The sequence below is a fragment of the Sphaerodactylus townsendi genome, linkage group LG03 (genome assembly GCF_021028975.2).
Source record: "Sphaerodactylus townsendi isolate TG3544 linkage group LG03, MPM_Stown_v2.3, whole genome shotgun sequence".
NCBI classification, from domain to species: domain Eukaryota; kingdom Metazoa; phylum Chordata; class Lepidosauria; order Squamata; family Sphaerodactylidae; genus Sphaerodactylus; species Sphaerodactylus townsendi.
In genome coordinates, this window is record NC_059427.1 from 148398430 (window position 1) to 148426294 (window position 27865).

Sequence of the window (27865 nt, forward strand, 5' to 3'; positions counted from 1 at the left end):
CATCAGGCTCTTTAAAAAAGGGAGGGATGGAGGGATGGTAGCCAGGGGATTATTTTTGCCTCAGGGCAAAAGAATGTCAAGGTAACTAACTTCATGCTGTGTTGTACAGGTATGGCTCATAGGGAACCGAGTGTCAGTTGATGGAAGGGCGACACAGGTACGCTGAGGTTGTCAAGAGTTCACAGTCATGTTGTGGATACTTTAGCTCTCTGGGGTGTGTTTCAGGGAAGGTCAGTTTTTTGGCATGGAGTGAGAGGGAGGGTGCCAAGCACACCTAAGCTTAGGAATACAATAAAATGAGCATTTTATTTTCCACTCCCCTGTCACCCATCCAGCTCCCTGAACAGATAAAAAAGCTACATTTCGGCTCTTGCTGTCAGAAGGCCTCAGCTTCGCTCAGGATCGGGAACTCTTGCTTGGAATCCTCCCCGCCAAGATCACCTCTCCACTATCCAACATGTCTCGCCAGTCTTGTGCCCGAAGTGTCGGAGGAGGCAACAAAGGCTTCAGCTCCAGCTCTGCTTGCTTTGGGGGTGGAAATAAAGTCAGCTTCAACACCATTTCCACAACCCGTGGCTGTTCTGTCCGTGGCAGCAGCAGCGTAGCCGGAGGCGGTTTTGGCAGCAGGAGCCTGTATAATCTAGGGGGGAGCAGAAAAATCTCTTATGGTGGATTTGGTGGTGGTGCTTGTGGCCAAGGAGGTGGAGGGTATGGCATTGGTGGCGGCTTCGGTGGTGGCAGTGGCTTTGGGGGAGGTTTTAATGGCTGCTTTGATGGTACTGGTGGCCCTGGATTTCCCGTATGCCCACCTGGAGGCATCAAAGAGGTGACCATCAATCAGAGTCTCCTGCAACCCCTCCACTTGGAGATAGATCCAGAAATCCAAAAAGTGAGGACACAGGAGAGGGAGCAGATCAAAACCCTTAACAACAAATTTGCCTCCTTCATTGACAAGGTGAGATGCTTATGAAAGTGCCAGTGTCTGTCTGAGGAATGTATTTTGTTCTTTCCTTCTGCCCTTTCTTTCCACATAGAAACTATTCTCTCTAAGTTCTGGCCTGATTTTTACCGAGCATTTCAAGGCTGAAAAGTTGTGAAATAATTTGAAAGCATTGGTTTCCAATGGAGGTTATGCTAAATAATCTTTGGCCCCTTCCGCACACGCAAAATAATGTGTTTTCAAACCACTTTCGCAACTGTTTGCCAGTGGATTTTGCGATTCCACACAGCTTCAAAGAGCACTGAAAGCAGTTTGAAAGTGCATTATTCTGCATGTGCGGAATGAGCCTCTGTTACAGGTTAATCTCAAATCAGGAGAAAAAATCCGGAGTTAGTATAAAGTTTGTATTTGTACTTTGTAGCAAGGAAGGGTTCCCAAGAAGATCATTTGTAGTTCCTCAGAAATAGGAACAAATTGAAAAAGAACCTTAAGGACGTGTTTAGACTACAAACAGTGATAACAATTTTCTGGTATGCTGGGAGCCACCATTTAGTGAAATTGCTGAGAAGTCTCAGAACTTTTCCCTTGGGGAGAGAGGATGATTGGCCCCTTCCATACCTGCAGAGTAATGCACTTTCAATCCACTTTCACAATTGTTTGCAAGTGGATGTTGCTATTCCGCACAGTAAAATCCAGCTGCAAACTGCATTGGAAGTGGATTGAAAGTGCATTATTCTGCATGTGGGGAAGGGGCCGTTATTTAAACTAGTTTAAATCTGTGCTACTGGTAAGTTCTCAGTTTGCATCCTCATGCTACTTGGCATGCATACAGCATTTAACAGCAAACAATGTGAGAGATCCTAGTGTCTTCCTTCCCCTAGAAGACCATTGTGTACTGATATATAGAAACCAGCCATGCTGGCCTCAAAATAGTGATGTTGCACATTCACCTGAATTGTGGGTGCTGGATGTGTGTTGGTTGCCTCCCTCCTTCCAGGGGTGCAACACAGATGTTCCATAAGACCATGTTTGCATCGATAGTGCAACAGATCTTGCACTTTCCAATTTTTTTGTTGCTTCTATCAGAAGTTACCTTTGCAAGGTGCCCTGCTATGTGGGCAGGGAGAAGGGAGGGGCAGACTGAGTGGCGGAATCTGGACACAGGTTATAAGTAGTGGAGGAGGCACTTGTGGGTGTAGTCTTGCAGCAAATAGAGAAATAATATCAATTTCTAGGACTGGGAGTTGTTGTGGTGCCCATGAGGAGTCCATCACATTTAGTTTGTTCCAAGGTGCTTTAATATTTAGGTAAGAACATAAGAACAAGCCAGCTGGATCAGACCAGAGTCCATCTAGTCCAGCTCTCTGCTACTCGCAGTGGCCCATCAGGTGCCTTTGGGAGCTCACGTGCAGGTTGTGAAAGCAATGGCCTTCTGCGGCTGTTGCTCCCGAGCAGCTAGACTGTTAAGGCATTTGCAATCTCAGATCAAAGAGGATCAAGATTCGTAGACATAGATCGACTTCTCCTCCATAAATCTGTCCAAGCCCCTTTTAAAGCTATCCAGGTGAGTGGCCATCACCACCTCCCGTGGCAGCATATTCCAAACACCAATCACACGTTGCGTGAAGAAGTGTTTCCTTTTATTAGTCCTAATTCTTCCCCCCAGCATTTTCAATGAATGCCCCCTGGTTCTAGTATTGTGAGAAGGAGAGAAAAATTTCTTTCTGTCAACATTTTCTACCCCATGCATAATTTTGTAGACTTCAATCCTTATCCCCCCCCCTCAGCCATCTCCTCTCCAAACTAAAGAGTCCCAAACGCTGCAGCCTCTCCTCATAAGGAAGGTGCTCCAGTCCCTCAATCATCCTTGTTGCCCTTCTCTGCACTTTTTCTATCTCTTCGATATCCTTTTTTAGATGTGGCGACCAGAACTGAACACAGTACTCCAAGTGCGGTCACACCACTGCTTTATATAAGGGCATGACAATCCTTGCAGTTTTATTCTCAACTCCTTTCCTAATTATCCGCAGGTACAGGCATTTACAGGAGATTGCCTTGTATTCAATTTGACCATTGGTCTATTGAGACCTGTATGGTTTATCCTGATAAACAGTGGCTCACCAGGGTCTGGAATAAAGTTCTTCCACATTACCCGCTGTAGCTGACACTGTTAACCACAGGTTGCAATCCTCACTCTGCCATGGAATCTTTCTGGTTGACCTTGGGCCTCGCCCACACTTTCACCCTCTCACAGGACTGGCCCTTTCTGCACAAATCCCCTAAAACATTTCTAAAACATTTTCAATCCCTGCCCTTTACAGCAATGTATGTCTGTAGTCACCCCCTCAAAATGATTCCTGGCCACCATTATGTGATAAACCCCCCCCCCCACACACACACATTTTTTTAGTTGTGTTGAATCAATGCTTCAATGCTTCACAGCCTTATGCTGCATTCTCCTCATATACTCAATGCTTCAAAGAGCCCCTCCCAAATAAAAGAACAAACAGAGAAATGCTGCAAAATAAGTAGGCGAGGCGGGACCACGCGAGCTCAGAAAATGACACCCGGGAGGAAGTTCAGGGAAGCAGAGAATTATGGAAAACGTAGTCAACAGATCGCACAGCGACTGAAGATGTTTTCAAAACATTTCAGACAGAGAATCATTTTAAAAGAGGATTCATTTCAATGTTTTGAGGCTGGATGTAAAATGTTTCGGGGTGAAAAACAAGGTGGAACTCCTTGGAGGAAGTGTTTTCTTTCCTGCCTCAAAACTTTTCAAAAAGATTTGCTCAGAAAGGGCCATTGTGGGGCCAATAAAATGGAGGAGGGGGAGTGATGTAAGTGGCTCTTACCCTGTTTCCCCTAATATAAGACATCCCCGAAAAATAAGACATAGTAGAGGTTTTGCTGAAGTGCGAAATATAAGGCATCCCCCGAAAGTAAGACATAGCAAACTTTATGTTTGGAAGCATGCCCGACAAACAGAACACAGGAAAAATAAGACATCCCCTGAAAATAAGACATAGCACATCTTTGGGAGCAAAAATTAATATAAGACAAGCATGCCCGACAAACAGAACACAGGAAAAATAAGACATCCCCTGAAAATAAGACATAGCACATCTTTGGGAGCAAAAATTAATATAAGACACTGTCTGACAACATAATTAAAAAGACAATTCAAGGCAAAATAAGGACCAAACCGGAACAACAGTTCAACAGGGACAGGTCATCGAAAATCCGAACTGCCCTTTCATCAAGGACTTCTGTATCACGTGTCAAATCACCCTTTCTATCTCTTCACTCCCCTCCCTCTGTTTTTTCTTCTTGGTTCAGGTCCGTTTTCTAGAACAGCAGAATAAAGTTCTGGAGACCAAGTGGAAACTCTTGCAAGAACAGGGTCAAGGGACTACTGTTGGTCACAGGAGCCTTGACCAGTTTTTTGAAGTATATATCAGTGGTCTGAGGAAACAGCATGATTCACTTCTGAATGAGAGGAGAGGCCTGGAGTCAGAACTTAAGAACTTCCAAGACCTGGTGGAGGATTTCAAGAACAAGTAAGGGGCTATTGCTGCAAAACAAATGACTATGAAACACTTCCCCTCCACTGCTGGGCTTTTCGTGAAGTTTACTCTGCAGTTATCTTTTAGGGGGAGCTGGTTTATTTGGGTATTCATTTGGCTTGTTCTTAATCAGGGGTCCCCAACATGGTGCCCCCCCCCACAACTTTCCGGGTGCCCGCTAAGAGTTTTACTGTGAACTAGAAATCTGGGGATTCTACCAACCAAAGGCCCCTTCCGCACACGCAAAATAATGCGTTTTCAAACCACTTTCACAACTGTTTGCAAGTGGATTTTGCCATTCCGCACAGCTTCAAAGAGCATTGAAAGCAGTTTGAAAGTGCATTATTCTGCATGTGTGGAATGAGCCAAAGAGATCCATTTGGCAAATAGGAACGCCAGCGTGTTGTAGTGGTTAAAAGCAGATGGACACTAATCTGGAGAACCGGGTTTGATTCCCCACTCCTCCACATGAGCTGTGGACTCTAATCTGAGGATTTGTTTCTCCGCTCCTATGCATGAAGTCTGCTGGGTGACCTTGGGCTAGTCACAGTCCTCTTCACACACTCTCTGCCCCACCTACCTCACCAGGTGTCTATTGTGGGGAGAGGAAGGTAAAGGAGTTTGTAAGCTGCCTTGAGTCTCCTTACAGGAGATAAAAGCAGGGTATTAGTCCACACTCTCTGACCCCTTCTGCACACGCAAAATAATGCGTTTTCAAACCACTTTCACAACTGTTTGCAAGTGGATTTTGCCATTCCGCACAGCTTCAAAGAGCACTGAAAGCAGTTTGAAAGTGCATTATTCTGCATGTGCGGAATGAGCCTCTGTCTTCTTCTTCAAATATGCTAGCATTCAAATTTGATAAGCACCAGAAATTGGCATGCAACATTCAAATAGAGGTGCTGCTATTTTAAAAATAGGTTCACTTGGAGCCTATATTGTTATTAGTCTATTCAGCTAATTCCTTGTGCTGCTGGTACCAAAACCTATGAAATGCAGGTTGGCAGTGATGTGAATTCAAGGAATGAAGAACAGGGCGTGAGTCATATACTTGCAATGTCAAATACCTACAACATATTTCTGAGGATTAGTTTCTACTCTCACTCTCTTGTACTTGCATGCCTGGTTAAATCAGAAGGGCTTTTATTGTTAATACAATTTAGAAAAAGGAAAAGCTAGGCTGAGTATCTCCTCCCTTCCTTCCTCCTCTCTGGTCACAATCAAAATACAAGCCATTTTATATTCTGTAATCAGAACAGATGACAGAAAGAATAACTTTGCGTACATAGAATTTTTTTTAAAAAAACTCAATTATTCTGCTTTCATGTCCAGAAGTTTGGAAGATTATTTTGACTAGAAATGTCTTTCTTTAATTATTTAAATATTTATATCCCAGTTTTCCTCGAAAATCAAGGCAGTTTGCAATTTGCAGTGAAAACATTACATTTTTAAATTGGTAAAATAAAATCTCCGATGACCCCACCTCTCCACAAAAAAGACACCTGCCGTTTACACCCCATTATGGGTAGAAGAGAAACAAAATGGTACCCAAGTAGGATAAATATGCAACTGACAGAAGAAAATTGTCAGGGGGAAACAAGTAATTGAACTTAAAGCTCTGTTCTATTGTTCTTGTTGCGTTGACCAGATATGAAGATGAAATTAATAAGCGTACAACAGCAGAGAACGACTTTGTGCTTTTGAAAAAGGTAAGAACTAAAGGTGTTTGCTTTTCTTAAAGAAAGGAAACTTGGCATATGATGGGTTAGAATATACAGATTACTTCACTTACTTCAATTACTAGTCAGTTCAACATGGGAAGAGTGTAAGGTCGATTCCCTGTTCATCACTCCAAATATCCAGGTTTCCTGCAGAACTCCCCACTACACCAGCGCCGAACGAGCATTCATCCCGTTTCTGTCGCTCCCTCCCGTATCAGGGTTATTTTAGAACCTGGAAGGAAGTAGACCTTTTCAAAAACGTGGAGTGGTGGGGAAGTGAGGGGGGGGGTGAATCCGGATTTGAACTGCCCACCCTTGCGAGTGACATGGAGCCTCCCATCCAATCAGGATGCAGTGGGCTGTGCACAATGCGCGCGCAGCCCTTTTAAAAAATTTTGCGGATGGGAAATCCACATGGATACGAAGTTACATGGGGCCGGCTTTGACTGATTGACTGAGTAGAAGAAAATACAAAGCAGTGCTACACGTTGTGTCCACATGGATACAACATTCAAGGAGGCGTGCAGAAACATGGAGGGGTGCAGAAACAGGACTTTGTTTTAACCACCCGTTTCTTCGTCTCTGCATAGAGTCGTTCTGCGCATGCTCACGCAGACGTGGATCCGTCAGTTTGAAAATGTAAAAAAAAATCCTGCCCCAGCACAATGCAGCAGCCAATCAGGATAGCCCCTGAGCGAATCGCCTGTTCGATTCGCCGACAGTGTGGAATCCTGCATGGCTGCTGCGTTTCTGGGAACAAGGGGGCGGAAGCTGCAGTGGGGGCCATGAAACCGTGTTCAAAAGGTCCCAAATCTTACCAAACCGGTTTGTATCTACTTTCATTTTTGAAGTGGGGAATCGACCCAAGTGCAGGTCCACCCATTGCTTGCTTGTGAACTAATGAATCATGGGATGCATGATGGTTGTTGGTTGACACTGGATCTCATAAAAGTGACCATTTGCTGTACAAGAACAGATACTTGGAAATACTGTTGCTTAGTCTGGAACTGCTGGATCATTGCATTATATGGCAAAGCCAACCTGGTCCTGGGAAACAAAGAAACATCAGCCTATTCTCTCTGTTGTCTTTCTGGCATTACCATTTGACCCTGCTAGAGAGTTAAAGGGGAGATCTTTCTGGTGAAATGTCTGGGGGAGAGATGCAGTAGAAGCAGAGTCACAACACCTTTCCTGGTTGCTGCCATTCCACCCTGCTCCATTATGTCCGATCCCAACATGATATCCTGCACCTTCCTCCGTGTTCTTCTCCTTTTGGGGGGAGGGAAATAAGAAAACCCCCAGATTTTTAATGTTTCCCCTCATGTGAAAATACCTATAACTTTTAAAAAGTGGTAAAAAAAATTTTACACTTACGTATGCTTTGCTGTTTTCTGCTTATTGTTATTGAAGTACAACAGAGACCAACACATTTCACTGTGGCACACTGCCATCTCATTACGACCTCACTCTCCTACATGCATAGGTCTAAAACAAAAGCCCAGGAAAGACAACCCCCTCCCCCATGTATACTAATCACATGGGGACAGAGTGTGGCTGTAAGCTCTGTGGCCCCGCCCACTGCTTCCATGTAATCTCCAAGTGATCTGGAAGTGCTTTCATGCTCCTGCTCCTCCTGTGATTGGCAGTGTACTGAAAATGGTGTCCCTTATCATGGAGAGGGACATATGTGGAGGACCTTCCTCAGTGCATTCATCTCACGCAGACAACTCAGAGATTGGGGGGGGGGGGCAGGACCAGTGCACTCATACTTGCTCTCCCTCCCTGCGCAGTGGAGGGTAGAAGAAGAACAGTTTTGATTTATACCCCACCTTTCTCTTCTGTAAGGGGTTCTCTGTAATGGGCTGGAATCAGGCCCCTACAGTATTCTGTTTGATGGTGTTGCCCTGGAGAATCTGGTCTCTCTAGGGCCCCTTCCGCACGGAGGCGGAAGGGGTTGGGTCGGCGTAATCCACGCCGACCTGACGACGCTGGGACCATCTGCATGGACGGTCCCAGAACTGGCTGGGACGACGGGCGCCGCAGAGGACGCTGTCGCCCTCGGCCGCATTCGGCGTTATCCCTGGCCATTCAGTACCGCCGGTAGTCTGGAGACATGCCCTCCCCGCCCAAGGCGCCAGCCTGCTTCGAGCCGGTTTACGCGAGGGTAATGGGGCGTGTCCCCTGAAGGCCCGGCGACGCACCGAGGGCCGGGGACCAGCGTAAGTGACAGTGGTGTGGGGAGTGGGGAGAGGGTTTTGGAGCCGCAGCCGTTCCCACGACAGCGGCTCCAAGCCGGTGATATTTTCAACAACCTCGCTCCCCGGGCGAAGTTGGGAAATGCCGGGTTCGTCAAGGCCATTTAATTCTAAAGCGAATAATGGTTCCCTGGGGACAGCGTTTTATGTCACTCCAGGGCCATAAAACGCCTCGCGGCGAAAGGCCCATAGGATTCCAGTGCCATTTTGGTGATGGAAAGTGTTTTCAAGTTGCTGTTGACTTACAATGACTCCGTGAGGTTTTCAAGATGAGCAGAGGCATTTTGCCAGTCCCTGCCTCTACTTACCTATACGTCCTTGGTGGCCTGAGTATTAACCTGAGCCGACCCTACTTAACTTCCAAGATCTGATGAGATCAGGCCAACCTGAGACACCCAGTTCAGGGCAGGGCCATTTCAGAGGGCCTGTGTGTGGTGTTGGAGAAGAAAAGACAAATCAGTGGGTTCAAGATCAAATCAAGCCTGAACTGTCCCTAGAAGCTAAGATGACCAAGCTGGTGCTGTTGTACTTTGGTCACATTATGAAAAGATAAGACTCACCAGAAAAGACAATAATGCTAGGTAAAGTTGAAGGCAGCAAGAAAAGAGGAAGACCCAACATGAGATGGATTGACTCCATGAAGGAAGTCATGGCCCTCAGTTTGTGAGACCTGAACAAGGCTGTTAATGATGTTTTAGAGGATATTAGGGTTGCCATGAGTCAGAAGCTACTTGACGGCACTTAATATACATGCATGTGATGGTGCCATCAAAGAGAAAGTGGTTGTCCTAGGAAGCCAGCAGCACTATAGAGACTCTTCCGCAACCACTGAATGAAGAGAAGAGATGGTGGTACAGGGAGGCATTTGCAGGCTGGTAGAAGGGAATGGGTTGTTGGCTTTTCGCTGAGATTGAGTGCTAGATGTGTGTGTGTGTGTGTGTGTGTGTGTGTGTGTGTGTGTGTGTATGGAGGGATAGTAGTCAGATCTTTGGGCTACCTTCTCTCCTAATCTGTCTGTGAAATTCCACAGCTATTGTGTGACAGATAAGCATTCTTGGTACCTTTGTTGTGGTTTGAAGGTTCAAAATGCTGGGAGAGTAGGCATTTAGAAGACTCGAAGACTTCTATTTATTGTCATTGTTGCTCTTATTTTCTTCTTACCTACAGGATGTGGATGCTGCTTACATGAACAAAGTAGAATTGCAGGCCAGACAGGATGCTTTGCAAGATGAAGTCAACTTCTTGAGATGTCTGTATGATGCTGTAAGTAGTTTTGTTGTTTCTTGCAGGCACCGGGGAGAATAGAGAAGCTGCAAACAAATGGTTTTGGGAAGGGAGGAATGTTCACAACAAATTTGAATTTGCTTGCACAAATCAATGGAATATGCTGCCACAGGAGGTGGTGGCGGCCACTAACCTGGATAGCTTTAAAAGGGGCTTGGACAGATTTATGGAGGAGAAGTCGATCTGTGGCTACCAATCTTGATCCTCCTTGATCTGAGATTGCAAATGCCTTAGCAGACCAGGTACTCGGGAGCAGCGGTGGCAGCAGAAGGCTTTCACATCCTGCAGGTGAACTCCCAAAGGCACCTGATGGGCCACTGCAAGTAGCAGAGTGCTGGACTAGACAGACTCTGGTCTGATCCAGCAGGCTCTTTCTTATGTTCTTATGTTCTAATGGTGCCACTGTAATCTTGTGGATATGTACTTTTCAGTAAACGTTGGGATGAAAAGTCTATAAAAGCTTTGTACGTGTTTCAACAAAATGAAATGGCAACGAATAATATTGGAATGTTTGTACTGATAACAGCTACCTTGTTGCTATTCTTTTTCAATTTGCTCTGTGTGCTAGCTATGCAACAATTCTTGGCAAGACACTCTCAGATTCAAAACAGCTGCTCGTGTGTGTTTCATCACACTCCTGAATAACCAAAAACTATAACCCAGAATGGGTTTATGCTGATGACGAAATGGGGTTATGCAGACAAGAACGGATTTGATTCTCTCTTGTTGGGAATGTTGGGCTGTTTCTGCACGGGTGGAATACAGCATCCCAGGGACTCAAAAAACAGCGTCCCTGGGGAGGGGTTCACATGGCTGCTGCTGCTGTGATCCTTGCAACCCCCAAGCGGTGCAAAGCCACTTTTTCCGAACCTCGCTCCCTGAGCGAGATTTTTAAAAAACAGCGGCTTCCAACCGCTGCCGTGCGAATGGCAGCAGCTGGAAGGCGCCATTCCCCCCTTTCCTGAATGCCTTATTGTCCCTCCGACCTTCTGGCGCATCGCCCAGGCCAGGGGACACACACACCCTGCCCTGCAACTCCAGAGCTGTCGTGCAGGACAGGGGGGGGGAGGCTGCGCCGTCTTCCCCGCCCCTACTGGGCGTGTAAACAGTGCCAGGGTGGTGCGTCGGTTTATATACCGCCGACGCACCTCGAAAAGGGCTCATGGAAACGGCCTCCTAAAGCAGGAAGCAGCTTTACATGAGTGGTGTCCCAGCATGCACTTTGTACTTTTCTACGTATCAATGTATCAATGCTATTCCTATAGTGAGAGCAAAGCACAATCAATCCATTTACTGAATAGAGCAATGCCCCCATTCTGCAATATGGACAGCAAAACAGTGTCCTCCACATATGATGCTGGGTGACTTAGCTCTCACTGACAGGTATCCTGCAGATGGTACAAAATGGGTTATATCCCCTGACATATCTACTCTGTTGAAACCCATGTATACCCTACCCAGTATTATAATGGGCATAAGGGTAGTGTATAATGATGGCAGTTAATGTTTTATTCATTTTGGGGTGTCAGAAAGCCCATTAAGAATAATAATACAGTGTGAAACAGACTTTTCTCTGTGATACACCTCTGAAGATGCCAGCCACAGATGCCGGCGAAACGTTAGGAACAAGATCTACCAGACCATGGCCACACAGCCCGTGAAACCCACCACAACCAGTTGAATCCGGCTGTGAAAGCCTTCGACAATACAATAACATGACTCTTTAGGGCTAAATACGTTCCGATCTTGCCTTGATGTGCCTCCTCTCTTCTCTCGGTGCACGCCAGATCACTAGTGGGTAATTGACCTAGGCATGCCAACTTCAGTTCCCACTGCCATTAGTCGCTTCTGAACATTCAGGAAAATTAGGCAAATAGAAGAAGAGTTTGGATGTATACCCCATGTTTGTTTCCTGTAAGGAGTCTCAAAGCGGCTTACAAACTCTTCCCCTCCCCCTCCCTATAACAGACAACTTATGAGGTCAGTGAGGCTGAGAAAGTTCTCAGAGAAATGTGACTAGCGCAAGGACACCCAGATGGCGACGTGTGTACGAGTGTGAAATCAAACCTGGTGCCCCAGATTAGAGTCCACCTGCTCTTAACAACTATACCATGCTGGTGCAACAAACTAAAAGATGAGTTCAGATACTTCTAAAAGAATGTGCCGGTGCTAATGTCTGCATGGTTTTTGCAGGAACTCAGCCAGGTGCAGCAGACTGTTTCCGACACCTCCGTTGTCCTTCAAATGGACAACAACCGGAACCTGGACTTGGACAGCATCATCGCAGAGGTCAAAGCTCAATATGAAGAGATTGCTCAGAAGAGCCGTTTAGAAGCGGAGTCTTGGTACCAAACGAAGGTCAGAATTCAGTCATTAATTTATCTTTCCAGTCTAAAACAGGTCACCTAACTGGTCATTAGTCTGTCTAGTATTGCCGCTTGCCTTTCTTTTATGGAGGCTACCTCTGCCAAGATTTTGGAGAAACCTCCATCAATTAGCAAATGGGCCTTGTGGTATAATATTATCTTGGTAGCAACGACAAACCTTTTCTTCTTTCTGAATGCCAGTATGAAGAGCTGCAGGTAAATGCTGGGAGACATGGTGACAGTCTACGAGATACCAAGTCCGAGATCTCTGAGCTCAACCGGACAATTCAGAGACTACGAGCTGAAATTGAAAATGTGAAGAAGCAGGTAAAGCTGAGAAGTGTTTACAGGATTAACGTGGGGGCAGGTGGGAGGCGGGGGGAGAAACTGTTCCCTGGGATAGGTCAATATTTGCAGAATTTCTTCTGGTCAGCCCCTGGGCCTGATGTTGTTGTTGTATCTTAACTGCAGCTGTGCAATCAGAAAAAAAGCGAAAACATTTTAAGACAGTCAAACAAAACCAAGAAAGCCTCTTGCATTCCTATATTTCTGCAGGACTCTTAGGCCGTTTCCGCATGGGCCAAAAACGGCGGCCTGGGGGCGGTAAAAACGCCGCCCCCGTGGCTGTTGCTTCAGCACAGGCGGCGCCTTGCTGAAACGCTTCGAAAGCAGCCTGACCTGGCATGGAAACCTGGTCCCTCCCTCGGGGGGGCGGGCGTCCAGGTCAGCCTCTAAAAAACAACCCTCTTAAAGGTGGTAGTTTTGAGGGAACAGCGCCTTCCCGGCGGAGCCTTGATGCGTAACAGCACCGCCCGGGGGGAACACGCCAGTTTCCTTCCTCTCTCCCATCTTTTCTCTCGGCTAAACAGCCAGTCCATTGAGCACTGGCCTCCTAAGTCCCTCCCTCGCTTGGTCCCTCCGACCCCTGGAGGTCGGAGGGCAGTGTGGGCGGGACTTAGGAGGCTCAGGCAGGGACGACGTCAGCGACGAGGTAAGTGGGAGAGGGAAGGGGGAAGAGGCGGCTCCGTGTGGAGCCGCCTCTCCTGCAGCGGCCTCTGCTGGGCCCGCTCGCACACTTGCGTGCGAACGGGCCTCCACCCCCACGCCAGCAGAATTCTTGCTGGCGTGGGGGCGCATAGAGGCCATGCGGAAACGGCCAGAGTGAAAGTTTTGCATACAGCATTGCCTACTCTGGTTGAGAAATTCTGGGAGATTTGGGGTTGAAGAGCGGGATGCTGGGGTTTGGGGAGGGATGTCCTCAAAGGGGCAAGGGTCATTACTGCTTGGGGAATAGCCAGGATTGGGGTGGTCATTGGGATCCCTTTTGCTATCAAGGACTTCACATTTTTACAGAGTGCTCTGACTAAAGTGCTGGTGGGGTGGGAGGAGGGTTTGACTGTGAATGGCATGACTGAGAACCAGCGTGGTGAAGTGGTTAAGAGCGGGGGGACTCTAATCTGGAGAACTGGGTTTGAGTCTCCACTCCTCCACATGAGTGGCAGACTCTTATCTGGTGAACTGGATGTGTTTCCCTGCTCCTACACATGAAACCTGCTGGGTGACCTTAGGCAAGTCACGGTTCTTTCAGAACTCTCACTACCTCACAAGGTGTGTGTTGTGGAGAGAGGAAGGGAACAGGAGTTTGTAAGCTGCCTTGGGACTCCTTACAGTAGAGCAAGACAGGGTATAGATCCAAACTCTTGTTTTCTTGAGTTACCATTGTTGATGGCTTGACTAATGGCTGGCATCAATGGGTCAGGAAATGAGGTCATCCTGCCTGTGTCTTTGATTGGCTTTCCTGGAGAGTCTGTATCCCAATGGACATTCCTGAATTGCCTGAGAGGTTTGTTTATTATCCTACAAGATCATAAATTATGGTCAGAGTATTGAGGAGCATCAGAGAGTCACAGGAAAGAGCTTTGACTGGTGGTTGCCAGAGTTCCTATGGGAAAGAGGCTACTCCCTTGTTCATTGACCTCTAAACTCCTCTACACCTGAGACAGCTAGGGTTGCCAGCTCTGAATTGGAAAATACCTGGAGATTTTGGGGGTGGAATATGGGGAAGGGAGGGACCCCACTATGGTATAAGATCATAGAGTCTGCCCTCCAACCCAGCCATTTTCTCCTGGGAAATTGATCTTGATTGTCTGGAGATTAACTGTAATAGTGGGAGATCTCCAGGGGTCACCTGGAGATTGGCAACCCCAGAGACAGCACAAGGCCTGAGACGCTGGAGGGGTCTCAAAAACATACTTCTTAGTATGGGGAAGAGAGTATCCTGGCCAGTGGTGGGATTCAAATACTTTAACAACTGGTTGTTTACGAGCACCATTTTAACAACTGGTTCTGCCGAAGTGGTGCGAACCTGCTGAATCCCACCACTGATCCTGGGGTGAAAAGTATAACAGGGCAAGTGATCGCATCCGCCCCAGGAGCCTAGCATAATGTTTTAGGGCTTCTATGTAGAAGAAGAAGAAGAAGAAGAAGAAGAAGAAGAAGAAGAAGAAGAAGAAGAAGAAGAAGAAGAAGAAGAAGAAGAAGAAGAAGAAGAAGAAGAAGAAGAAGAAGAAGAAGAAGAAGAAGAAGAAGAAGAAGAAGAAGAAGAGTTTGATTCTATATCCCCTTTCTCTCCTGCAGGAGACTCAAAGGGGCTTACAATCTCCTTGCCCTTCCCCCCTCACAACAAACACCCTGTGAGGTGGGTGGGGCTGAGAGAGCTCCGAGGAGCTGTGACTAGCCCAAGGTCACCCAGCTGGCGTGTGTGGGAGTGCACAGGCTAATCTGAATTCCCCAGATAAGCCTCCACAGCTCAGGCGGCAGAGCTGGGAATCAAACCCGGTTCCTCCAGATTAGATACACGAGCTCTTAACCTCCTACGCCACTGCTGTATCAGGCCTGATCCAGACAGAACCAGTGGCAACTACATAAGCACTATGTGGAAAGTTCAGGCTGGAATATTTGTGCCAAGCAAGCAGTTGTGGGGCCTTCCAGAAGGTCAGCCATCATCTTGACAGTTGGGATAGTCCTTTTCGGAATGGCTGCGATGATGTCAGATGTGAAGGGAGGAGGAGTCTGGCCAGAGCTGTAGCAAGGGGGTACTATGCCCTGCGCCCCACCACACCCCTGCCTGCCCCCACCATGCCCCAGAATGCCCTAGAATGCCCCCGTCATGCCCTTGCATTGGCACCCCCCCCCGCCCCGGTGCTACGCCACTGAGTCTGGATGACTTTTGAGTTCTTGTTGACTTTTGAGTTTTGATTTGGGAGAGGCAGCCAGACATAGGTTGCCCACTTTGTGATGGGAAAAGGTGCAATTGCAGGACTGTATACATTTCTGAATATGTTGTTTGGCCCATGTTCTGGTTGCAGTTGGCGTGGTGAGGGGGAATGAGTCCATATTTTGATAACTGTAAGCAGGGGCGTAACGAGGCAGCCCTGGGCAAACTGTAGCCCTGGGCAAAACCTGAGTTGGATGCCCCGCCCCCCCCATGGGCGGCCACTCCACCACGACCAAAAAATTCTTTGCACCAGGACATTGGTGCCTACAGGGGGTGAAGTTTTTAGACATATCAGCACCAAAATTTCAGCATATCATCAGGAGACTGTCCTTATGCTACTCCCCACGTTTGGTGAGGTTTGGTTCGAGGAGTCCAAAGTTATGGACTCCCAAAGGGGGTGCCCCATCCCCCAGTGTTTCCCATTGGAGCTAATAGGAGATGGGGGCTACAGTTTGAGGGTCCATAACTTTGGCCCCCCTGAACCAAACTGCACCAAACCTGGGGGGTATCATCAGGGCAGTTTCCTGATGAGACCCTGAAATTTTGGTGCTGATACGTCCAAGAATGCCCTCCCTGCAAGAACATCCCGAAATTTGCCCAAGAATCTTTGTTCTGCATTGAGTTTTCTGCATTGCTGTCAATGGGGGTTGCAGGCTGGGGGGGGGGGGCACATTTTTGAAGGCACAGTCTCAAAACTTTCAGGGTCTCACCAGGAGACTGCCCTAATTATACCCCCCAAGGCCATAAAGGAAAACCACTAAAAATACCCAAAAACGAACCCAGCATTTTGATGCCCCCCACAAGGTGATGCCCTGGGCAGCTGCCCACCTTGCCCAATGGGCATTACGCCAGTGACTGTAAGTCCTATTCAGCTGAGCTCTTGCCAGCTATGACAAAAACTAACCCCTTCTTCTTTCTTGAATGCCAGTAGGAAGAGCTGCAGGCATTGCCCATACTTTTCAAGCTGATCTTTGCTCCCTTAAGGGCTAGTAAATTTTATTAAAATAGAAAGCTGTGATACTCAGGGAACAAAATTCCCGGCCAATTTTTGATATTCTTCACTTTTATGGAATCATGATATATTCACCATCCTCATTATGCCTTCTCATTTGACCAAATATGGGAACTTCATACAAAAGGTAGTAGAATGGCATAGTACAGCCTGTTTGTACAAACGTTCTTCTTTGATGAGGAGGCATTGCCTCTTGATGTCCAGATTCTAAGTATAGGGAATCTCTAATGGAATGTCCATCTTGCCTGGCAGTGTGAAAAGCTGCAGAGCTCCATCACGGAAGCGGAAGAGCGGGGCGAGCTGGCACTCAAGGATGCAAGGGACAAGCTTGTCGAAATGGAGGCAGCTCTGCAGAAGGCCAAGGAGGAGATGACTCGCCTCTTGCGAGAATACCAAGACCTGATGAACGTCAAGATCGCCCTCGATATTGAGATTGCCACCTACAGGAAACTGCTGGAAGGAGAGGAGAGCAGGTGGGCAAGACATGCACGAAGGAGAAGTACAGGTTACTGCTGAAAACAAAATGGGACAGGGGGTTAGGGAGGAGCAGCTGCCTTGAGATAACATTGAGGGCAACATTTATTAGAAACAAGGGCATGGGTTGTAACTTTTAAGTTTTGGCTGCGTCTTTGTTTCTGCACTGACCCTAACAGTTTGTCCCAGTTAGAAATGAGAGAGCTTCAGCTTTCGAAATGGTGGCTACATATTGAAAAAAAGATCTTTTCCTTGGGCTTCTCTTGGGAGGCCCTACAAATGCTCACCGCTCCGGAGATTGACGATCGCTTAAAGACTAGATTATTTGATCAAGAGTACCAATTTCTCCTGAGCAAAGCGCAAAGCTCTTGCTCTCCAATATTCTTTGGGATTATCCCTCAGCAATCTAGCCCTGCTATATACCTGCAACAACTTATTAATTACAATTGCAGATGGGTCATGACTAGAGCAAGGTGTAACTCTTTTCCGTCAGCACATCTTCAAGCTGCCTTGAGATAAAGTTGATGGTGCTACATTTTTAAAAAGGGAGACGTTGAGGACTCGAAGCCATCTCAGATGCCCTGACCAGCATTCCAGGAGCATTAGGTTGTGGGAAAGGTTGTTCAGTCTGTCTTATCCCCAAATGAAACCTCTCGGTTATTAGGCTGTGAGTTTGTCCTGGTCCTAATTGGGTGCTGTAGTCCCCGAGCATGAAGGTGGGAAGGAAAGGCATCTTTCTCGGATCAACTGTACGTTTGTTCTTGGGGTGTGATTGTATCATTATGTTGCGATTACCAAAAGTCACTGTGGACCAGTGTCAGCAAAAAAAGTATGCACATCTGGACTTCAACAACTGGACAGGGTGAAATAATAATCCTTAGGATTATTTGAGAATACCCTCAGAACTATCCTGCAAAAGCTAACTTCGTTGCCAAAAAACGGAACTCAGGCTAGGTCTCCCTGCATCCAACCTTATCTGTTCTCTCCGTGAACCAATAAATCCCTGACAGTAAACATCATAAATCTTCATGGAACCGGCCATTGTTGACTACGTTGCTGGCATCAGCATAGGAATTCCTGATTGGATCGACAACCTAAATCCTCGTTTCTTTCTTTCCTAGGATGTCTGGAGATTGCCAGAGTAACGTGAGCATCTGTAAGTAGCCATTGTGAATTCAACTCCTTTAAAATGTGGTCCCGTCTTAAAAGTTGTTGTGCTTCCAACTTGGGGTGTGTGCACAGCTGTGTCGGTACAACATTGCATCTTTAGCCACAAAGCATGCACCCGAACTGCAGCATGTGCCGATGCGGCTTCACTGACAACAACCACCACTATGTTTAAAAAAAATATTTTTATTGTATAGTTTCAAACAATCATTCTATTTACATCTTTCTGATATAATTTCCAAACAATACATTTTCCCTTTTTTTCCTCCCACCCTCCCTCAGCTATTAATGTTTTCCACTCTTTCTAACCAAACAGCAGTAGGGTCTTTATTCAAGTTTATTTGTCTTCTTTATCCCATGTATATAAAAGGAACACTTAAGAACAAAGCCAGCTGGACTGTGACCAAAGTCCATCTTAGTCCAGCTCTCTTTGCTACTTTCCTCAAGAGTGTAGCCCACCTCAGGTGCTCCTCTCGTGGAGCTCACATGTAGGGATGTGAGAACGAATTTCCGGCCTTCTGCTTCCTGTTGTCTCCCGATCACCTTGGTCTGCTGCAAGGTACTTTGCAATCCTTCAGATCAAGGGAGGACTGGCAAGATTGGTGGCAGCCATAGATCGACTTCTCCTCCATAAATCTGTCCAAGCCCCTTTTAAAGCTATCCAGGTTAGTGGCCATCACCACCTCCTGTGGCAGCATATTCCAAACACCAATCACACGTTGCGTGAAGAAGTGTTTCCTTTTATTAGTTCTAATTCTTCCCCCCAGCATTTTCAATGAATGCCCCCTGGTTCTATGCCCCCTGGTTCATATGTCTTCTTTGACTCCCGTCTCCTTCATCCAATTCTCATAACGTGTCCATATCTTCATTATTTCATTCTGTTTTTCTTGCCATGTTTTGTTCTTTGATAATATTTCAAAAATGTCTCATGTCACTTGTTCCCATATATGTTCCAACCATTTCTGAATCGTCCATTTTTTTCTTATCTTTCCATCCAAACGCTATCCCTGCATGTCTTGCTCTAATCAACGTTTTCTACAGATTTCTATATTGTGTATCTATTTTTTTCATCATCAATTATTCCCATAAATAATAGATCCTTTCTTAATTCCACTTTATTTTTCACCCATTTCTCGATCCATAGCAATGCCTTTTCCCAGAATCTTTTTACTTCTTTGCATTCAATCCACATATGACAGCCATCGATAGGGGCAAGGCTGAAGCATCACCTTTACGGCTCTGGCCCCTGCCTGGTGGAATGCTCTACCTCCAGCTGTCCGGGCCCTCCGTGACCTTGGTGAATTCCGCAGGGCCTGTAAGACGGAGCTATTCCACCGGGCTTTTGGAGGGGCCGGCCCCGGTTCTATTGCCCCCCACTGAAACCGGAACTAAGCTGCCTTTTCCATCCTGGTAGGGCCCTGATTCCATCCTGGGCCCTGCCTCCTCCCTCCCTTTGGCCTCTTTTGGCCTCCTTAGACCCGGCGCCTGTGTGTGTGTGTGTGTTTCTACACAACCCTTGTTGTTTTAATCTGTATTTATTTGTCTTAATTTGCAATTAAGGGCTGAATTTTAAATGAAAGTTAGATTTTTATGTTATATTGATTTTACTGTTCTCAAACAGTCCCGTATGTTGTGAGTCAGCCTGAGCTCCTTCGGGGATGAGGCGGCCTATCAATTTAATTAATAAATAATAAATAAATAAATTGAGTATAGACCAGGGGTAGGGAACCTGCGGCTCTCCAGATGTTCAGGAACTACAATTCCCATCAGCCTCTGTCAGCATGGCCAATTGGCCATGCTGGCAGGGGCTGATGGGGATTGTAGTTCCTGAACATCTGGAGAGCCGCAGGTTCCCTACCCCTGGTATAGACGGAGCATAGCAGAGGCAGGATGGAAATGGTCCACACAGATTTCCCTGTGCACAACGGTATCGACTTTTAGGAGACCAGAAAGCCAGCTGCTTTGGGGCAGCCCTAATATGCCGTTGTAATGTGCCATGAGAACTTTTGAGGAGCTAGTCTACGTGCTCCAAGTGCCGTATGGAGACTTCCCAAAGTCAGCTTGGGTTGGCGGTGACAGTTGTGGTTTGCTAAACGATTTGCCCGTGACTCAGCCACCCGTCCGACCTACCTTTCCTCCAACAATGCTGTGAGGCAACATCTGGCCAAGTGAGGATGATTTGCCAGAACAATCCAGTCAGCTTGGGGACTGAGCAGGAGTTTTAATTAATCCATTCATTAATTGTATTACATTTACACCCCGCCTTTTTCAGGAAGACTCCATTCTCCCTGGTCAGTGCCCAGCACTCGAAATGCTACAAGTTCTTATCACAACAATTGGACAGATTTATGGAGGAGAAGTCGATTTATGGCTACCAATCTTGATCCTCCTTGATCTGAGGTTGCAAATGCCTTAGCAGACCAGGTGATCGGGAGCAGCAATTATAGCAGGCGCCACATGCTCATTCATCCTACATGTGAGCTCTGTGTTGCACCTCCAAGGGCCAGCCAAGCAGTAGTAGAGGTGCTGGACTAGATGGACTCTGGTCTGATCCAGCAGGTTCTTCCTTATGTTCTTAAGGCCATTACTTTCTTCCCCTGCACGTGAGCTCCCTAAGGCACCTGGTGGGCCACCTCTGCAGTGCAGAGAGCTGTGGACTAGATGGACTCCTGGTCTGATCCAGCCAGGCTCTTTCTTATGATTCTTAAGGCCATTGCTTACACATCCTGCCATGTGAGGCTCCCAAAGAAAGGCACCTGTGTGGCCACCTGGCAGTGTGAGGCTGAATAGGGCAGAACCTGGTCACAGTCAGCAGGCTCTTTCTTATGTTCTGCAAGGCCATTGCTTTCACATCCTGCATGCTTGAACTCCCAAGGCACCTGGTGGGCCACTGCGGTAGCAGAGGCTGGACTAGATGGACTCTGGTCCCAGTCCAGCGGGCTCTTTCTTGCTTCTTGGGCCATTGCTGCATCCTGCATGGCAGGCCCAAAGGCACCTGGTGGGCCCTTTCTGAAACAGAGAGCTGGGACTAGATGGACTCTTGGTCTGATCCAGCAGGCTCTTCCCTTATGTCTCTTAAGGCCATTGCTTTCTACATCCTGCATGTGCTTGAGCTCCCCATGAAAGAGAGCACCTGTGGTGGGGCCACTGCACAGTGCAAAGCAGAGAGAGCGCTGGGACTAGATGGACTCTGGTCTGATCCAGCAGGCTCTTCCTTATGTCTCTTAAGTGGGCCATTGCTTCTCTCCCACATCCTGCATGTGAGCTCCCCAAAGGAGCACCTGGTGGGCCACCATGCCAGTAGCAGAGTGCTGGACTAGATGGACTCCTGGTCTGATCCAGTATATTCTTCCTTATATGTTCTTTTAAGGCCATTGCTTCTCACATCCCGTGCATGTGAGCTCCCCAAAGGCACCTGGTGGGCCACTGCGGTAGCAGAGAGCTGGACTAGATGAGCTCTGGTCACAGTCCAGCAGGCTCTTCCTTATGTTCTTAAGGCCAAAACATACATCCTGCATGTAGGCCCAAAGAGCACCTGGTGGGCCACTAGGAGTAGCAGAGTGCTGGACTAGATGTGGACTCTGGTCACAGTCCAGCAGGCTCTTCCTTATGTTCTTAAGGCCATTGCTTTCCTCCCATGTGGCAGGCTCCCAAGAGAGCACCTGGTGCAGGCCACACGGTAGCAGAGAGCTGGACCTTAGATGGACTCTTGGTCTGATCCAGCAGGCTCTTCCCTTATGTTCTTTAAGGCCATTGCTTTCTACATCCCTGCATGTGAGCTCCCAAAGGCACTCCTGGTGGGCCACCTCACTGCAGTAGCAGAGTGCTGGTTCACCTCAGATGGACTCTTGGTCTGGAGTCCAGTGCAGGGTCTTCTTTCATGCTTCTTAAGGCCAGTGCTTTCTACATCCTGCACATGTGAGCTCCCTAAAGGCAGCTGTGGTGGGCCACTGCAGGTAGAAAGAATGCTGGACTAGATGAGGATGGTCACAGTCCAGCAGGCTCTTTCTTATGTTTTTTTAAGGCCAGTGCTTTCACATCCCTGCATGTGAGGCTCCCCAATGAGCACCCTGGTTGGGGCCCACTGCAGTAGCTTGAGAGCTGGACTAGATGGACTCCTGAAGGGTCACAGTCAGCAGGCTCTTCCTTATGTTCTGGGTCATTTAGCATCCTACATGTGAGCTCCCAATGGCACCCTGGTGGGCCACACTGCAGTAGCAGGGTGAACAAGCTGGACTAGGATGGACTCTGGTCTGGATCAAGCAGGCTCTTCCTTATGATTTCTTAAGGCCATTTGCTTTCACATCCTGCATGTGGAGCTCCCAAAGGCACCTGGTGGGGCCCACTCAGTAGTGGTGCAGAGGTGCTGGACTAGATGATTCCCTGGTCTGATCCAGCAGGCTCTTTTCCTATGTTCTTAAGTGCCATTGCTTCTCACATCCTGCATGTATTCCTGCAAGGCACCTCCTGGTGGCCACCGCGAAAAGTGCAGAGCTGGACTAGATGGACTCTGGTCTCGATCCAGCAGGCTTTCTTTCCTTATGTTCTTAAGGCTCATTGCTTTCCACATCCTGCATGTGAGTCCCCAAAGGCACCCTTCCAGGTGGCCACTGAGTAGTAGCAGAGATGCACTGGACTAGGATGGACTCTTGGTCTGATCCAGCAGGCTCTTCCCCATGTTCTTAAGGCCATTAAGCTTTCACATCCTGCATGTGAGCTCCCAAAGGCAGCTGGTGGAGCCCACTGCATGGAGTAGCAGAATGCTGGACTAGATGTGACTCTGGTCTGATCCAGCAGGCTCTTCCCTTATGTTCTTAAGGCTATTTGCTTTCACATTCCTGCATGTGAGCTCCCCAATGGCAACCCTGGTGGAGCCACTTTCTCATGCAGTAAGCAGAGAGCTCGGGACTAGGATGGACTCCTGGTCTGATCCAGACAGGCTCTTTCCCTATGTTCTTAAGGCCACATATCCCAGCTGTGAGCTCCTAATGGCACCTGGCGGGCCACCGCGTAGCAGTAGAGAGCTGGACCTCAGATGGACTCTGGTCTGATCCAGCACCTTTCTCATGCCTTAAGGCCATTGCTTTCACATCCTGCATGTGAGTCTCAAAGGCAATCGGTGGGCTACCGCAGTAGCAGAGTGCTGGACTAGATGGACTCTGGTCTGATCCAGCAGGCTCTTTCTGTTTTTAAGGCCAGTGCTTCACATCCTTGCATGTGAGCTCCCAATGGCACCTGGTGGGCCACCATGGTGCAGAATGTTGGACTAGATGGACTTGGTCTGATCCCAGCAGGCTCTTCCCCATGTTCCTAAGGCCATTGCTTTCACATTCCCTTGAGCTCCCAAAAGGCACCTGGTGGGCTACACTGGCGAAAGTAGCAAAGGGAATGCTGGACTAGATGGACTCTGGTCTGATCCAGCAGGCTCTTCCGTATGTTCTTAAGGCCATTGCTTTCACATCCTGCATGTGAGCTCCCAATGGCACCTTGCTAAGTGGCCACCGCGTAGTAGCAGAGAGTTGACCAGATGGGATCCCCCACCTGATCCAGCAGGTTCCTTTCCCCATGTTCTTAAGGCCATTGCTTTCCACATCCTGCATGTGAGCTCCCAAAGGCACCCTGGTGGGCCACTACAAGTAGCAGTAGAATGCTGGGACTAGATGGACTCCTTGGTCTGATCCAGCAGGCTCTTTCCTATGTTCTACACAGTGCCATTAAGCTACATCCTGCACGTGAGCTCCCAAAGGCACCTGGTGGGCCACTGCGAGTAGCAGAGAGCTGGACTAGATGGACTCTGGTCTGATCCAGCTGGCTTGTTCTTATGTTCTTATGTTCTTAACAATTCTAATGTCACTGGCCTCCTCCACATGGGCCAATAAGCATGGGTGTAGGACAATTAAAAAAAACCCTGTGTTTTTTTTGGGGGGGGGGACTTTCCAAGATCTTGCCCCTAAAACGAGTCTGCCCATGTTGTTTCCCCCAGACTGATTTTTTAATCACTCTATTCCTGAGGCTTTTCAACAATCCTGGGCTGTAGCCGCTCGCAAGCAAACAGCTGGGCAGGAGGCATATTATTTGCCTCTGTTTTCCTTTTTAAAAAATTTCACGGCTTACATCTGCATCGCTACGCAGGTACAGATGGTCGTATCATGGGACATCAGCATGGCTTGGGGGGTTAATCTGTGCACACCTGCGTAGGTACTCACGGGTGGGAGGTGAATAAAAAAATAGTCACGTTTCCGGGCGAAGGCATGACAGCAACCCGGATTGTTTCCGTGGGCTTCAACCGCTGCCTACATGGATGCATGTGAACACAAAAACAGGAGAATGGGTTCCTTCATCCCAACTGCAACCCGTTATACGTTTGTTGTGTGGGAAGGGCCGGTGTCATGAAACAAAATTGCTTTTGGGTTGCTTTGTCACAAAGCATTAGTCACCAACCAGGGCTGAGTCCCAGCATTAAAGACAATTTACTTCATCATGGTCAGTATTGCCTACTCCAGGGGCCACGGCTCTCCAGGGTTTCAAGCAGAGGCTTTTTCATTCACAAACTATCTGATCATTTTAACTGGAGTTACCAGGGATTGAACCTTGGACCAAGCAGACGCTCCACCACTGAGCCACGGCCCCTCCTCAAAGAGACGTTGTGAGTTCTAGTAGCTTCAGAGAGGCCCTGGCTGAAATTAAGCCCTGGGTAGTAGGTAATTCAATGGTGAAGTGGATTTCAACACATACACTTTACCTGTACATGGCAACATGATGATGGTTAGTGCATGATATGATCCAATAGATAGGTGTTTGTGGGAATCCTGTTGTGGAAGATCTCCCACATGAGGGCCCTTTCTGCACAAATCTTCTAAAATGTTTGCAAAACATTTGTGAAACATTTGCAATCCCCACTTTTTCTTCAAACTCACCCCCTTGAAATGATTCCTGGCTGGGATTCCCTTTTTGGGGGGGAGTTCTGTGTTGAATCAATGGCCCTTTCCGCACGGGCCAATAACAGCGCCCTAGGGACGGCAAAAACCCCGTCCCTAGGGAGCTGTTCGCATGGGGGGCGCAGCTGCATCGCAGCCGCACTGCCCTCGCTCCCCCCCCCATGGCGTGAAGCCACTGTTTCCCAACCTCGCTCCCCGAGCAAGGTTTTTGGGAAACAGCGGCTTCCAACCACTGCCGTGTGAAGGGGGCGCCATCCCCCCCTTCCCAGGCTGCCTGCTACCTCAGCTCATGGCCTTTGGTGCACGCCGCGATAAGGCTGGGGATATGCCCCCTCTGCCGCGGCGACTGGGAGCTGTCGCGCAGGGCAGGGGGGGCGTGTCCCCTGGTCTGTGCGATGCACCGGAGGCCGGAGGACACGGTAAGGTGTTTGGGGGACGGTGCAGCCTGCGCGGAGGCTGCGCTGTCTTCCCCACCGCAACCGGGACCGTTCGTGCGAACCCCCAGCGTGGCCGTGCGGAAACGGCCAATGCTTCACAGCCTCGTGCTGCATTCTCTATTCCTCATATACTCAATGCTTCAAAGAATGCACCCCCTCCCAAAATAAAAGAAAAAGCAGAGAAATGCTGCAAATAAATCGGCAAGGGGGAACGGAGTGAGCTCAGAAAATGGCGCCGAGGAGGAAGTTCAGGGAAGCAGAGAAGCCTGAGATCACACAGCCGCGGAAAACATTTTAATGAGTTTTCAGCCAGAGAATCGCTTTAAAAGGGGGTTCATTTAAATCATTTGATGCTGGAAATAAAATGTTTTGGGATAAAAACAATGCAGAACCCCATGGAGGAAATGTTTTATTTTCCTGCCTCAAAACGTTTTAAATGAATTGTGCGGAAAAGCCCTATGTTCTAAATGGCCCATTATATGCAGAACCCAGGAATAAATTTGTTGAAATGATAATCTTAAGGATCCCCAATTTATCCATTAACTGATGTAGATCCTTATGAGTTGTGCAGAGTGACTCTTTCTGCCCTTGCGCACCAGGAAGATAAGAGTCAAAGGGCTTGGGGACATTTCAGTGTTGAGCCGCTGACCGATTTATTTTTGTAGTAGACTGTATGCTATTGTGAGCATTTTATCTTTGGTTTGGTTTTGTGTTGTGATGGGCTTTGGCTGAATACAGTGAATTTGACGACTTTCAATTTCACTAGTGCATGATATGATGGCCATTTTAATTCTTTCCAAGAATAAGCTCCATGGGACTCTTCACTGCAAAGTTATAGCAGCAAGTTTATTGCTAGGAGAAAGCCACAGAAGGTCACTCATAAAGATGAAATTCACAGTAGACATGGGGTATATGGAAATATTTGATTGAGGACCAAACTGAGAGAGTTTAGTCCGTGACATTTGCTGGCAATAGTAGTCCAAAATGACTTTGTTGTCTCCTTGATTTTCTTCCTTTCCAGCTGTAGTTGGTTCTAGCAGCTCTGGTGGTGGATATGGAGGAGGTTATGGAGGTGGATTTGGAGGAGGATGCTACGGGGGATCTGGTGGCCTTAACAGCTTCAGCACCGGCAGTGGAAGAGGCATGTGCAGCATAGGAGGAGGAGGTGTTTCCAGTGGAGGCACCATTTTGAAAAAAACCACTATGTCATCCACCACCGTCAGGTCTTCAACCAAGAAACTGTAAGAAACGGAAGCGATGACAGCACAACTCCCGGATGAAAGATGCATCTTCTGCCATCTGATGTGGTGATCCAAGCCACTCCCCTCAACCTTTCTGGCATTTCTCAGAGAAATGGACTTCATTTCTAATGACCACTTTGCCTGTTCTTCCAAAATAACGCGGCCTTGCATTCCCTGTCATTTATCCTTCACTCACTGTTGATGCATTTCATTCCCTCATACCAACGGACAGAACTGCTTTCAGTTAACAGGGGATAAACCTACTAAAGTTGTGTTTGGATGGTGAAAGGCAAACAGCCCTGGGTAGTTCTGCTAGGGATTATTTAGGACACTGCTGGACTCCCGAACCATGCTCACATTGTTTGGGTATACCCTTCCCACGTGACCACTTGAGAACTACACTTATCCCAGAAATGTCAAATGAAGAGATTGTTCTTCTCTCTTTGAGCTTTTCTGGGAAAGAATGACTCTTAGAAGGTTCATGTGAAAGAACCAAATCCAGAAGTAGAGGCACACAGTTATCTTCACACTTGAAAGTGTATTTCACATACTGTTAAGTCCACATTGTTAGTCTTTTGTCACTGAGAACTGAACAGGAAAAAATGTGAATTGAATTAAAACTGTCCCTGTGAACATGGTCTTTTCATGCAAATAAGTATCCTACCTGGTACTGTTCTGTGACTACTCACTTACAGTGGATTTTCAAAGGAATATGTAATATATCTGCAGCCCAAACCCGTAGGGATAGAACTCAACCAATGCTAAAGCCCAGTGATTTTAATGTGAGAGTTCAAGAACGTGCATAAGTCTCTCCTGTTGAAATCGGTGGCAAGTGCTTAAATGTGGCTGGATTGTGTTACAAATGTTCTCTTTTTGTAATCGCCCTTTCCTAGCTAATGTCACTTGTGGTGGGGATTTCTTTTCTCTGGTATATGACAAACTGCATCTCATTAAACTCTTATGTGAAGATGAGGTTGGTATCTCCTGGATTTTTGTCAACAACTTTCCTGTGGGGTAGTGGTATAATAGTGTGAAATCTCCTTTGCTCACCTGAAAGAACTCTGGAAATTCTAGTCTGAAAAAGGGACAGAGATCTCTAACCTTTTCCTCACTAATCACTAAAAACATTTCTAAAATGTTTCAACCTATATGTATGAAGGTGCAGATTCAGATCAACACTTGGAAAA

At 47.5% G+C, this 27865-nt stretch overlaps 1 protein-coding gene across 1 annotated transcript; it reads left to right on the forward strand.

The window, feature by feature from the left end:
* Positions 1 to 335: 335 nt before the first annotated feature.
* On the forward strand, positions 336 to 27650 carry LOC125429329 (keratin, type II cytoskeletal 4-like). Its single transcript, XM_048490354.1, has 9 exons — positions 336 to 955; positions 4280 to 4500; positions 6155 to 6215; positions 9650 to 9745; positions 11960 to 12124; positions 12334 to 12459; positions 16674 to 16894; positions 18017 to 18051; positions 26459 to 27650. Exons 1-9 carry the CDS (start codon positions 458 to 460, stop codon positions 26680 to 26682), a joined length of 1647 nt encoding a protein of 548 aa, XP_048346311.1. The 5' UTR covers positions 336 to 457; the 3' UTR covers positions 26683 to 27650.
* The last annotated feature ends 215 nt before the right edge of the window (positions 27651 to 27865 follow it).

Coding starts and splice junctions, on each gene's coding strand:
- LOC125429329 (XM_048490354.1), top strand. CDS start 458: ATGTCTCGCCAGTCTTGTGCCCGAAGTGTCGGAGGAGGCAACAAAGGC. Junction 956..4,279: donor TTGCCTCCTTCATTGACAAG/GTGAGATGCTTA, acceptor TTCTTGGTTCAG/GTCCGTTTTCTAGAACAGCA. Junction 12,125..12,333: donor AGTCTTGGTACCAAACGAAG/GTCAGAATTCAG, acceptor TCTGAATGCCAG/TATGAAGAGCTGCAGGTAAA.